Source organism: Anolis sagrei, chromosome 11 (assembly GCF_037176765.1).
Source record: "Anolis sagrei isolate rAnoSag1 chromosome 11, rAnoSag1.mat, whole genome shotgun sequence".
Classification (NCBI taxonomy): Eukaryota; Metazoa; Chordata; class Lepidosauria; order Squamata; family Dactyloidae; genus Anolis; species Anolis sagrei.
In genome coordinates this window covers 22,695,987-22,710,389 of record NC_090031.1, presented here as the reverse complement: position 1 = coordinate 22,710,389, position 14,403 = coordinate 22,695,987, and the positions used below count along the sequence as shown (strand labels likewise).

At 45.5% G+C, this 14,403-nt stretch overlaps 1 protein-coding gene and 1 pseudogene across 1 annotated transcript; both read right to left on the bottom strand.

Moving 5' to 3' along the window:
* Nucleotides 1-2,539: 2,539 nt before the first annotated feature.
* SMG8 (SMG8 nonsense mediated mRNA decay factor) lies at nt 2,540-14,403 on the bottom strand. The gene is made up of 5 exons (XM_060757039.2): nt 13,217-14,403; nt 9,468-10,099; nt 7,637-7,782; nt 4,994-5,872; nt 2,540-3,054 (listed from the first exon to the last, which is right to left on the bottom strand). Exons 1-5 carry the CDS (start codon nt 14,356-14,358, stop codon nt 2,857-2,859), a joined length of 2,997 nt encoding a protein of 998 aa, XP_060613022.2. The 5' UTR covers nt 14,359-14,403; the 3' UTR covers nt 2,540-2,856.
* On the bottom strand, nt 4,358-4,510 carry LOC137097696 (U2 spliceosomal RNA; annotated as a pseudogene).

Here is a 14,403-nt window from a genome sequence, read left to right as displayed (position 1 = left end):
CATATATATACATATATACAAACATAATTTTATATTATATGTTATATAGATTATATATATATAAATACTTGTATTATATATTAATTATATATCACATATTATATATATAAAAGACTATATATATAACTTTATTATGTTATGTTATATAAATTATATATATAAATATTTGTATTCTATTTTAATTATATATCACATATTATATATATATATAAGACCATATATATATATATATATATATATATAACTTTATGATGTTAAATGTTATATAGTTTATATATACAAATATTTCTACTATAGTTTAATTATATATCACATATAATACATATATATTATAAAAGACCATATATATAATTTTATGTTTTATGTTATATAGATTATATATATGAATATTTCTATTATATTTTAATTATATATCTCATATGTTATAAACAAGACCATATATATAAATACATGAAAGACCATATATATATATATATATATATATATATATATATATATATATATAACTTTATATTATATGTTATATAGATTATATATAAAAAGTTTTGTATTATATTTTAATTATATATCACATATTATATATAAATGTGAAAGACATATATATATATATAACTTTATGATGTTATATGTTATACAGAGTATATATGTAAATATTTGTATTATGTTTTAATTATTATTTATTAACTTTATTTATATACCGCTTTTCTCAGCCCTCAGGCTGAGAAAATATATTATATATATTATATAAAAACCATATATATAATGTTATATGCTATATAGATTATACTATATAAATGCTATATAGATTATATATAAAATATTTCTATTATTTTGTAATTATATATCACATATTATATATGTAAAAGACCATATATGTATAACTTTATAATGTTATATGTTATATAGATTATATCTCTAATTATTTCTACTATATTTTAATTATATATCACATTATATATAATAAAAGACCATATGTATACTGCACCAGGATGTAGAGTGGGTCATGGGGGCTCTGTATGCCAAGTTTGGTCTTGATCAGTCATTAGATGAAAGTCACAGTGGTCTCAGGAAGTGAGTGAAGGCACTGCGAGTCTCATCATCCATGGTCTGTCCTCCTCCAAACTGGACCAGGATGTAGAGTGGGTGATGGGGGCTCTGTGTGTCAAGTTTGGTCTTGATCGGTTATTAGATGAGGGTTGCAGCAGTCTTGGGAAGTGAGTGGAGGTACTTGAAGTCCCATCCTCCATCGTCCAAACAGCACCAGGATTTAGCTCATGGGGGCTCTGTGTGCCAAGTTTGGTCTTGATCGCTCATTGTTGTTGTTGTTGTGTGCTTTCTAGTCATTTCAGACTTAGGTTGACCCTGAGAGAGAGTTGGGTGAATGACTTTGGCGGGCGGTATCCGGCCCTCGGGCCATAGTTAAGGATTCATGCTCGATAGTGTGTGCCCGGGCTTTCCCGCTATCCCAGCAAAGCCCCACCCACTCCCTGGCTGCACAGATGCCGAGACCCCTCATTGGCTGAGGGGAAACGGAGGGGCGGGGCTTCTATATGTTGTGACATCACTGTACATCAGCAAACTAGAACCTTAGTTCTCCCTTCCCACAGTCAATTGAAGCATGGTCACTCAGAACAGCAACCATGAAGAGAGATGGAGATGGCATTGTATCCCTGATTGCGAAATGCTTGGTTTTATAATACAAGGTAAAGATTTTCCCCTTGACATTAAGTCCAGTTGTGTCCGACTCTGGGGGTTGGTGCTCATCTCCATTTCTAAGCATTGTCCGTAGACGCCTCCAAAGTCATGTGGCCAGCATGACTGCATGGAGCGCCGTTACCTTCCCACAGAAACCGTACCAATTGATCTAGTCACACTTGCATGTTTTCAATCAGCTATGCTGGCTGAAGCTGGGGCTAACACCGGGAGCTCACCCCGCTCCCTGGATTCGAATCTCCAAGCTTTTGGCTGCACCACTAGGGGGATATTTTATAATATAGAGAGACGGGGCTGCGGTGGTGCAGCGGGTTAAACCACTGAGTTGCAGAACTCAGTTTGGAAGTTGGCGGTACGAATCCGGGGAGTGGGGTGAGCTCCCGCTGTTAGCCCCAGCTTCTGCCAACCTAGCAGTTCGAAAACATGCAAATTTACTCTATGTTTTGTGATGTTACCTGGAAACCGCTCTGAGTCCCCTCGGGAGATGGAGCAGTATATCAATAAAGTATTATTATTATTAGGTTCTTGTGGGTTTTTTCGGGCTATATGGCCATGTTCTAGAGGCATTTTCTCCTGACGTTTCGCCTGCATCTATGGCAAGCATGATGCTTGCCATAGATGCAGGTGAAACGTCAGGAGAAAATGCCTCTAGAACATGGCCATATAGCCCGAAAAAACCCACAAGAACCTATTGATTCCAGCCATGAAAGCCTTTGACAATATATTATTATTCTTATTCTTATTATTATTATTATTGTGGGCGGTCTTGGAATGGAACACTTTAATTGATTATTTGGGAACATTTATTGCAACTAATATACATCAGTCGTGTTTTTGTCGTGTTTTTATTTCTCTTTTCTTCATTTCAGTGCACAAATTTTTTCAAGGCAGAACTTAATTGATATCTCTACAGAATATTCCCACAATTCCAGTCTCTTGGATAGGTACTTGGCACACGTACATTGCTTCGGTAAGTAACAAAATGTTCTTTAAGAGCATTGAATTCAAAAATATCAAAACAGTGATTGCTGTCAAAATCCCAGCTATTATTATTAATCAAAACCCATCATTCAAATCGAGGGGAGGGGAGGAGAGAAAAGAAAATATTTCCATGCCAATCCAAGCTGCAAAGACCAACAAGTCCTATTGTATGACGGCCTTGAGTATTCCTCGCATGACTTTGTAACTCATCAGCTGCTGGTTTTCTTTTGGAGGGAAGCAAGGCCCACGTTCAGTCACGTAAGCGTAAGGAAATCGGAGGACCCACAGTCCATCAGGCGGAAGAGTGATTTCTTGTTTTTCAGGATAGAAAACAGGGCAAGGAGGTGGCCCTGGTTGGACCTAAAAGGGGAAGAAAAGAACATCAGAACATTAATCAGAACATCCTCACTACCTCTGAGGATGCTTGCCATAGATGCAGGTGGAACATCAGGAGAACATGGCCATATAGCCCGAAAAACTGATCAGAACATTAATTGTTCCCAAAACGCCAGCTTGACAGGACCACTGAGATGAAGAGTTGGGGGAGGTGACTCCACGGTGCTGAACAACTTCAGACCAATCTCCAACCTCCCTTTCTTGGGCAAGGTGCTGGAGCGGGTGGTCGCCTCCCAGCTCCAGGGTTTTCTAGATGACAACAACTACTTAGATCAGTCACAGTCTGGTTTCAGGCCTGGTCACGGCACCGAGACAGCCTTGGTCGTCTTGGTGGATGACCTCCGTAGAGAGCTGGACAGGGGGAGTGTGACTCTGCTGGTTCTCTTGGACATCTCAGCAGCTTTTGATACCATCGATCATGGTATCCTTCTGGGTCGACTCTCTGGGATGGGTCTCGGGGGCACGGTTCTGTCCTGGCTCCGATCCTCCCAGATGGTGAAGCTGGGAGACGCCTGCTCGGATCCCTGGCCTTTGACCTGTGGGGTCCCGCAAGGCTCTATTCTGTCTCCCATGCTTTTTAACATCTACATGAAACCGCTGGGAGAGGTCATCCGGAGTTTTGGAGTTAGGTGCCATCTCTACGCAGACGACACACAACTCTACTCTATTGTATTATTATTATTACTAGTATTACATTGTATTACATTATAATATTATAAGTATTATACGTATATACAATATACTATATTGTATTATTAGTAAAGACAAGATGGAACTGTCTTCTGCTCCCCTCTATAATAATAATAATAATAATAATAATACTTTATTTATACCCTGCAACCATCTCCCCAAGGGACTCGATGCGGCTTACATGAGGCCGAGCTCACAATACATCAATAATAAATGCAATAACAAACAACATTGAAACATTGAAAAAACCAAGGTGCTGTTCCAGCAGTCACCAGCCAACCCTTCTCCAATGCCAGTGATACAGCTTAATGGTGTAACATCAGAAAATGTTGATCATTTCCGCTCCCTTGGCAGCCACCTCTCCACCAAAGTCAACATCGACACCGAAATACAACACCGCCTGAGCTCTGCGAGTGCAGCATTTTTCCGAATGAAGCAGAGAGTGTTTGAGGACCGGGACATCCGTAGGGATACCAAGGTGCTTGTCTATAAAGCTATTGTCCTCCCAACCCTGCTCTATGCCTGCGAAACGTGGCCTGTCTACAGACGTCACATGCAACTCCTAGAATGATTCCATCAGCGCTGCCTCCGGAAAATCCTGCAAATCTCTTGGGAAGACAGGCAGACAAACGTCAGCGTGCTGGAAGAAGCAAAGACCACCAGCATTGAAGCGATGGTCGGATAAGAACAGATACTACACTTGATCTTAGCCAAAAGGCCGAGAACCAAGAAGCATCCAAAATCTCCTCATTGGGATTTTCTCCAGGTCTACTATTAGCTATGGATTACAATCAAGCCAAAGCACTTATTAAACAACGTATCACAGACACAGAGCGCCAACTAGATCTGGCCTTGGCTCCAACCTTCCTTATCAGTGAAGACAGCAGATACCTTGCCCCCCCTATGGCATATTTAACATACATCAGTAATAAAGTGCATTTAGAGGACATATTGCTGAGAGTTTCCTTATTCTGGGAAGGCACACTGGAACAACCACGTTTTCAGGCTCCTCCTGAAGACTGACAGAGTTGGGGCATGCCTGATGTCCTTGGGAAATGAGTTCCAGAGTTGAGGGGCCACCACCAAGAAGGCCCTCTGTCTTCACTCTGGCCAGAGCAGCAAATGGTGCCAGAGGGGGGAGGCCGAAAAACGTACAAAAACCCTGATAATTATTTTCTGGATGTTTTTTTTTTTTTTTGTACCTCATTCTTACCTGCGGTGTGAGTGTGATCTGGAGTGGAGCATCAGGAACAACCACAAAGAGCCTCATCAGCTGGGCATAGTGTGGCTTCAGCCCTCGTCCAGGATTCGACGACAGGATATACAGCGGCATGTCGGAATTGAGAGCTTTGATGGCGGATTCCTTTGGCCCTCCTCCCATCACCTTCATGATCTTCTCGGGTCCCGAACACATGAACCTCCGGCCACGGGCATCCTCGTACTCAAACCCCACAAAAGCCCGAGCCACGTCGTCCCGCCGCCGCCCCCCTCGTCCCATGACGACCGAGCTCCTTTTCCCTGGGACAGCCTTGTTGGGAGCCGGCCAGGAATTCGTATCCAGGTCCCCTTCCTCTTCAGTCCGTGTCCGGATGACAATATCCCACGGCATTAAGTAGTTTGTCCCTAGAATGAAGCCTTGTTGGTCTAAGCCGGAGTGGAAGTTGTAGGCCTTGGCGGGACCAAGTTTCACCAGGGACCAACTGGAAAACTTGGGCAGAAGGCCCTTGGGACAGTTGGAGTGAAGCATCCCAGGCAGATACTCGACCGTAGAGGCCTGACGGTCCACCAAGCTCGGTCGCTTCTCCCCTTTGGATTCTGCTGCTTGCCCGTGAGCTTCGGTATTGTTTCCACCTCCTTGTGGGTCAGCAGGATAGGTCCCCAAACTATCTGTGGACTGACCCAAACTGAGAGCTAAGCTCAAGCTGGTGCTTTCCCCTTGAGTCTGTGGCTCCTTTTCCTTTAGTTTCTCAGTTTCCCCTTCAGGAGGGCTGGGCGATGCCTCGTTCTTGGCTGGAGCTGGATCCGGCGTGCTCGGCTGGAAGATGGGAAAGTTGACGTGGTCCAGTTTCCCACAGCATTTCTCTTCCAAGAGCTAAGAAGAGAAGAGATGGTAGGATTAATGCTGGCAGCATGCAAAGTAAGACGTGTACCAAAGATAATAGAATATATACACATAGTATTTATAATATTATAATGTAATACAATATAATACTAGTACAATATTATAATTATACATGGCAAACATTCAATGCCATAGACATACAACATATGTAGACAGACACAGAGGCAATTTAACATTCTAGTTTCTAGTTTCCTGAGGGTATGCTCGATTCCAGCCACAGGGGGAGCTGTCGCTTCACCGTCCACTTGATGGAGCACGTCCTCATTCTTCTGCACGCTGCTGGAATGTTTTATGGCGTCGTAAATTAGTTAAATTAGCCTTCCCGCAGAAAACGGTACCTAAATTCCCTACTTAAATAATATAATAATATTGTCGAAGGCTTTCATGGCTGGAATCACTAAGTTCTTGTGGGTTTTTTCAGGCTATATGGCCATGTTCTAGAGGCATTTCTCCTGACGTTTCGCCTGCATCTATGGCAAGCATCTTCAGAGGTGAGGTCTGTTGGAACTGGGAAAAAGGGTTTATATATCTGTGGAATGACCAGGGTGAGGCAAAGGAGTTTGAAGCCAGCCCGGGTTGGAGTGGGTTTCCAACCAATTATGTGAGACAAAGGACTTTTGTCAGTTGGGCTAGGTGTGAATATTTCAACTGACCACCTTGATTAGCATACAATGGGCTGACTGTGCCTGGAGCAAACTCTTCTTGAACGGTAATTAGATGTCCCTGCTGTTTCCTCTCTGCTGTTTTTGCTGTTGCAATTTTAGAATTTTTTAATACTGGTAGCCAGATCTTGTTCATTTTCATGGTTTCCTCCTTTCTGTTGAAATTTGCTGGAGAAATTACACTGCCTAGCCGGTATCGCACCACCTGACATCCGCCGGGAAGTGGCAGCCAATAGTGAAAGGACCAAGGCAGAGACATCTCCAGCTCATCCCCTGTTTGGGTATCAACCAGCACGCCAACAACTTAAATCCAGACATAGTTTTCTAAGATCTACAGAGATACTCGCTGGAACACCTCAGCAAGTGAGAGTCCAAATGTGGCAGGCTCAAACCCAGAACCTCAACCAATGGCTGATACCAAATGAGAGACTCCCCCCTGGGCACACAGAGGACTGGGCGACTTGGAAGGTGCTGAACAAACTGCGCTCTGGGACCACGAGATGCAGAGCCAACCTTCAGAAATGGGGCTACAAAGTGGAATCCTCGACATGCGAGTGTGGAGAAGAGCAAACTACAGACCACCTGCTGCAATGCAACCTGAGCCCTGCCACGTGCACCATGGAGGACCTCCTTGCGGCAACACCAGAAGCACTCCAAGTGGCCAGATACTGGTCAAAGGACATTTAATCAACTACCAAACTCACACAATTTGTATTTTGTCTGTTTGTTTGCTTTGTTCTGTTAGAAATGCAATATAATTGACTGGCTGCCCTGACACGAGAAATAAATAAATAAATAAATAAATAATAAAACCTCCGGCTGAGAAAGTGCAGTAAATAAATAAATACAGTGGGGGGGGAATGTATTTAGTCAGATAACAATTATACAAGTTCTCCCACTTAAAAAGATGGCAGAGGCCTGTTATTGACATCCTCAGCTATGAGAGACAACATGAGAAAACACATCCAGAACATCACATTGTCTGATTTTAATCGAATTTATTTTCCAATTATGGTGGAAAATAAGTGTTGCTCAGCAGCTCAGCGCTTTAACCCACTGTGACACCGGTTACCTGGTAGAAATCGTAATTTGCTGCTTTGATGTCGAAAGGGTCGTCCCGGGGTGCTTGCTTCCTCCCACAGTTGCAGGCGCCAGTGGAGCGAGCCCGGCTGTTGTGATACAACACTGGAGGGTTCCTATCAGGCTCGGGTTTCTCTCCTGTGAAGAAAGGCAAAACAATGGGAATGGGCTAGGCTTAACTCCTTTGAAAGAAGTGGCTAAGAAGTAAAACAGTCCCATGAACACAAAACCCAAAGAATTTCAAGGTTCCTCTGTTACCCTCCACTTGAAAAATGACTTTCCAGTTCCAAATGAAAGTTTAGCATAGATGGTTAATCGTCCGCAGCAATAGATCACTGCCGACAAGAAGGTGGCAAGTTCGGAGCCCAGATTGAGCGTCTATATAACAAACTTAAACAGGGGAAATGTGGAGAATGTTTAAGCAAAGAAAGTGAGTTTGAAAACATATTTATGAAAGGACAGATGGGAGCTCTCTTCTACTTGGATTTCTTTGAAAGCATCCCAATCCCTGCATAGTTCCAATTTCCTATTCCTGGAATGCAACTTCCAGCAAATAGATTAGATAGAGATAGATAGGTAGGTAGATCGATCAGGAGGACTGCTGGGAGTTGCAGTCCAAGAATAGGCAGAGAAGGAAGAATGGGGAGAAAGAGGAAGGGAAAGAAAAGGGGAGAGGAAGGGAAGAGAAAGAGAGGGAAGGAAGGAGAGAAGGAAAGAAAAAAAGAAGAAAGGAAGGAAAGAGGTAGGGAAGGAAGGAGAGAAAGGGGAGAAAGAGGGAGGGAGGGAGGGAGGGAGGGAGGGAGGGAGGGAGGGAAGGAAGGAAGGAAGGAAGGAAGGAAGGAAGGGAAGGAAGGAAGGAAGGAAGGGAAGGAGAGAAAGAGGGAAGGAAGGAAAGAAAAAGAGAAAGAAAGGAGGAGAGAAAGAGGGAAGGAGAGAAAGGAAGGAAGGGAGAAAGAGGGAAGGAAGGAAGAAAGGAAAGAGAGAAGGAAGGAAGGAAGGAAGGAAGGAAAGGAGAGAAAGAGGGAAGGAAAGAGAAAGAAGGAAAGAAAAAGAGAAAGAAAGGAGAGAAAGAGGAAAGGAAAGAGAGAGAAAGAAGGAAAGAAAAAGAGAAAGAAAGGAGAGAAAGAGGGAAGGAAGGAAGGAGAGAGAGAAAGAAGGAAAGAAAAAGAGAAAGAAAGGAGAGAAAGAGGGAAGGAAGGAAGGAGAGAAAGAAAGGAGTAGAGAAGGAGGGAGGGAGGGAGGAAAGGAAGGAAGGAAGGAAAGAAGGAAGGAAGGAAAGGAGAGAAAGAGGGAAGGAAGGAAAGAGAGAAAGAAAGGAGGAGAGAAAGAATGAAGGAGAGAAAGAAAGGAGGAGAGAAAGAGGGAGGGAGGGAAGGAGGGAGAGAAAGAAAGGAGAAGAGAAGGAGGGAAGGAATTAAAGAAAGAAAAGAAAGAAAAAAGGAGAAGGAGGAAGGGAAGGGATGGAAGGGAGAGAAAGAGGGAAGGAAGGAAAGAAAGAGAGAGAGAAAGAAGGAAGGAAAGAGAGAAAGGAAGGAGAAGAGAAAGAGGGAAAGAAGGAAGGAGAGAAAGAAAGGAGGAGAGAAAGAGGGAGGGAGGGAAGGAAGGAAGGAGCGAAGGAAGGAAGGAGAGAAAGAAGGAAGGAGAAAAAGAAAGGAGAGAAGGAAGGAAAGAGAGAAGGAAGGAAGAAGAAAGGATGAGAGAAAGAGGGAGGGAAGGTTGGCCACAGCAACGCATGGCAGATACAGCTAATATAAATATAAAACTGGAAGAGAAGATGTAAACAACTCCCATCTCCACAACATCGATGGATATCCAGAATTTACCTGATTTGGGCAACAAGTGAAACTTATGTACACAGTGTTGATCCGTTAGGCTCCTTTCTTCACACAACTGGTGCCCGTTGCTCCAAAATTTGTAGCAATCTTCGTGCAGTTGGAGGGCATACTTGTGGAAAGCCGGACCCCGGGCGTGTTGGCTGTACACCCGCAAGGCCTGTGCCAGCTGGTTCTTGTGGACCGTCATGGTATAGTTGTGAGGCAGGTTGGATTGGTAGGCGCTGTGGGCCATCGGGAGAGCCTTCTGGCACCGGTTCTCAGAGAACTTGGTGTCAATGTCGAGATAGCCTTCCAAGACTTTGATGCTCCCCATGATCTTGGATGTCAGCTCCCCAGTGAGAGATGAAGCGTCGCCGCTGTCTTTGCCTTCGATGGCCACTTCGTACAGCTTCAGTGCCGTGGCCGCCCATTTCTGGTAGGTGGGCAGCTCAAAGTGGGATGGTTGGGGGTTCCTCCCCACGCTGTCGTCGAAGCCTTTCTTGCCGAGGACGAGCTCCACGTGTTGGAAGAGAAACTCTTTCAAGGTGCAGTCCACCAGCTGTCCGGAGGAGCTGTTGCTGCTGCTGCTGCTCTCGACGTGGAAGGACAGCGGTTGCCTCCCGTGCCTCATCATGTGGTACCTGAATATCAAGCAAAAAGTGGGCGCTAGAAATAATATAATACGAAAGCTGACTGGCACAACCTGGGGATCACAACCAGACACAGTGAAGGCATCTGCCGTTGCACTATGCTATTCTGCTGCTGAGTATGCATGCCCAATGTGGAACACATCTCACCTTGCTAAAACAGTGGATGTGGATCTTAATGAGACATGCTGCATTATCACGGGGTGTCTGCGCCCTCCACCACTGGAAAAGTTACACTGTTTAGCTGGTATTATATCACCTGGCGCCCGCCAGGGAGTAGCAATCAATAGTGAAAGGACCAAGGCAGAGACATCTCCAACTCATCCCATGTTTGGATATCAGCCAGCACGTCAACGACTTAAATCAAGAAATAGTTTTCTAAGATCTACAGAGATACTTGCAGGAACACCTCAGCAAACCAAAATCCAAAAGTGGCAGGCTAAAACCATAACCGATACCAAATGAGAGGCTCCCTCCTGAACACACAGAACACTGGGCAACTTGGAAGGCATTGAACAGACTGTGCTCTGGCACCACGAGATGCAGAGCCAACCTTAAGAAATGGGGCCACAAAGTGGAATCCACGAGTGTGGAGAAGAGCAAACCACAGACCACCTACTGCAATGCAGCCTGAGCCCTGCCACATGCACAATGGACAATCTTCTTGCAGCAACACCAGAGGCACTCCCAAGTGGCCAGCTACTGGTCAAAGGACATTTAATAGAATACCAAGCCTGCAAACTATGTGTTTTGTTTGTTTCTTTCTTTATAATGCAATACAACTGTTTTGGTTTGTTCCTGACACGATAAATAAATAATACAATATTATAATTATATATTTTATATTACATGTAATATTACTAACAATATTACAATATAATGGTATAGTACAATATAGTAATATTGTGCTATGCTAATAATGTAATATATTGCATGTATATGTATCTTGTAAGCTGCTCTGTGTTTTGCTTGTTTGTTTGTTTCTTTATAATGCAGTACAACTGTTTTGGTTCGCTCCTGACATGATAAATAATACAATATTATAATTATATATTTTATATTACATGTAATATTACTAATAGGTAAAGGTAAAGGTTTTCCTCTGACATTAAGTCCAGTCATGTCTGACTCTGGGGTGTGGTGCTCATCTCCATTTCTAAGCCAAAGATCCGGCATTGTCCATAGACATCTCCAAGGTCATGTGGCTGGCATGACTGCATGGAATGCCATTATCTTCCTGCCGAAGCGGTACCTATTGATCTAATCACATTTCCATGTTTTCAAACTGCTAGGTTGGCAGAAGCTAGGGCTGACAGCTGAAGCTCACGCTGCTCCCCAAAATCAAACCTGTGACCTTTCAGTGAACAAGCTCAGCAGCTCAGCCCTTTAACCCACTGTGCCACCGGGGGCTCCATATTATTACTAATAATATTACAATATAATGGTATAGTACAATAAATAATACAATATTATAATTATATATTTTATATTACAATATAAAATTTTATATTACATGTAATATAAAATACTGATATTGTGCTATGCTAAGAATTTAATATATTGTATATATATCTATCTTGTAAGCCACTCTGTGTTTTGCTTGTTTGTTTGTAATGCAATACAACTATTTTGGTTGGCTCCTGACACGATAAATAATACAATATTACAATATAATGATATAGTTGTTGTTCATTTGTTCAGTCGTTTCCAACTCTTCATGACTTCATGGACCAGTCCATGCCAGAGCTCCCTGTCGGTGGTCACCACCCCCAGCTCCTTCAAGGTCAATCCAGTCACTTCAAGGATACCATCCATCCATTTAGCCCTTGGCTGGCCCCTCTTCCTTTTTCCTTCCATTTTCCCCAGCATAATTGTCTTCTCTATACAATATAATGGTATAGTACAGAGGTTCTCAACCTGGGGTCCCCAGATGTTTTTGGCCTACAACTCCCAGAAATCCTAACAGCTGGCAAACTGGCTAGGATTTCTAGGAGTTGTAGGCCAAAAACATCTGGGGACCCCAGGTTGAGAACCACTGGTGTAGTACAATATATAATATTGATACTGTGCTATGCTAATAATTTAATATATTGTAAGTATATATATCTTGTAAGCCACTTGTAAGCCACCGGGACCCCCCGGTGGCGCAGTGGGTTAAAGCACTGAGCTGCTGAGCTTGTTGACCAAAAGGTCGCAGGTTCGATTCCAGGGAGCGGCGTGAGCTTCCGCTGTCAGCCCTAGCTTCTGCCAACCTAGCAGTTCGAAAACATGCAAATGTGAGTAGATCAATAGGTACCGCTCCGGCGGGAAGGTAAAGGCGCTCCATGCGGTCATGCTGGCTACATGACCTTGGAGGTGTCTAAGGACAACGCTGGCTCTTCGGCTTAGAAATGGAGATGAGCACCACACCCCAGAGTCAGACATGACTGGACTTAATGTCAGGGGACTACCTTTTCCTTTACCTACCTAAGCCACTCTGTGTTTTGCTTGTTTGTTTGTTTTTAATGCAATACAACTGTTCATCCCCTGTTTGGGTATCAGCCAGCACGTCAACGACATAAATCAAGACATAGTTTTCTTAGATCTACAGAGACACTCGCTGGAACACCCCAGCAAGCGAGAGTCCAAAAGTGGCAGGCCCAAACCCAGCACCTCAATCCATGGGTGATACCAGATGAGAGACTCCCCCCTGGGCACACAGAAGATTGGGCGACTTGGAAGGCGCTGAACAGACTGCGCTCTGGCACCACGAGATGCAGAGCCAACCTTCAGAAATGGGGCTACAGGGTGGAATCCTCGGCATGCGAGTGCGGAGAAGAACAAACCACTGACCACCTGCTGCAATGCACCTTGAGCCCTGCCACATGCACGATGGAGGACCTTCTTGCGGCAACACCAGAGGCACTCCAAGTGGCCAGATACTGGTCAAAGGACATTTAACCAACTACCAAGTTTGCAAAATCTGTGTTTTTTTCTTTTTTCTTTTAATCTGTGTGTTTGTTTTGTTCTGTTAGAATTGTAACACAATGGTATGGTTGCTGATGACACGATAAATAAATGCAATACAACTATTTTTGTTCGCTCCTGACAAGATAAATAAATATGTGGTACCTCCTGGGCCCGGCCGGTGTCAAGGAGGAGGACTCGCTCTCCCGGGTGGTGCAGTTGCTCCTCAGCTGGTCCAGCAACACCGCAATGGGGTCGTCCCCTTCTTGGGCCCCGCCGGCCACGATGTAGACGAAGGCTTGGTTGGCCGGGACGGTGAAGAGGCAGTTGATGCTCTGGTTGGTCAGCACCCGGCTCTTGCGGAAGATGCGGTAGATCTGGTCCTCCAAGGCATGCTGGAGGCGCCGCTTGGGGGAGTGCTTCTTGGGCGGGGGCTTCTCGGGGTGGCCCCGCGTCTCCGCCGGCGGCTCCACCTTGAGCGCCCCGTTGAGTTGAAAGAGGAAGAGGAGCCGGGGCGGGCAAGGCCGGCAGTTGAGCTTCCAGTCCTTGCCGACGGGGCAGTCCTTGATGGCAGCCTTGAGGGAGGGGAGCACCTTCTGCCGCAGGCCGTCCAGGGCGCGGAAGACGCGGTCGTAGGTGATGTCGAAGGAGCAGGTGGGGTGCACCATGAGGAGGATGTGGCAGACGGAGAAGAGGTAGAGCAGGCTGAGGCAGTGCAGCTTCTCCTGGTGCTTCCAGAAGTCGTGGGCCTCGGCGTGGGGCAGCGGGTGGGCCCCCCGAGCCTCCGCCATGGCCTCCAGGTCCTTGCAGGCGCGGAGGAGCTGGTGGCTGTCGCAGATGGAAGTCAGCACCACGTAGAGCACCTTGCAGTCCTGGCTGTAGTAGGCCTGGAGGAGGTTGTAGTCGCCCTGCGAGGAGGAAGAGGAAGTAGAGAAGGAAGAGGAAGAAGAGGAGGAAGAAGAGGAAGAGGAGGAGGAAGGGGGTCCTGGCTCTGCCCCAGCCTCCCCTTCAAGGCCTGTCCCTTGCGGGGGAGGCTGGGCCTGGCTCTCCCTCTGGAAGAGAGGGAAGATCTGCTTGTCACACACGGTGTTGACCAGCGCGGCCTTCTCGGAGCTGAGCTGCAAGGCGGTCTTGCCGAAGACGCCCACCACGCACACCTCCTCCTCGTCCCTGGCGGCGGGGCTCGCCGGGGCCACTCCACCCGGGGCCACTTCACCCGCGCTGGAGGAGGAGGCCGCCCCGCCTTTGCCGCCCAGCAGCAGCTCGTGCAAGGCCACGGGGCCCCGCGCCGGCCCGGCCCCCACCATCCTCCCGCTCGCCTTCCAAGGCCAGAAATGCGCTGCGCATGCGCG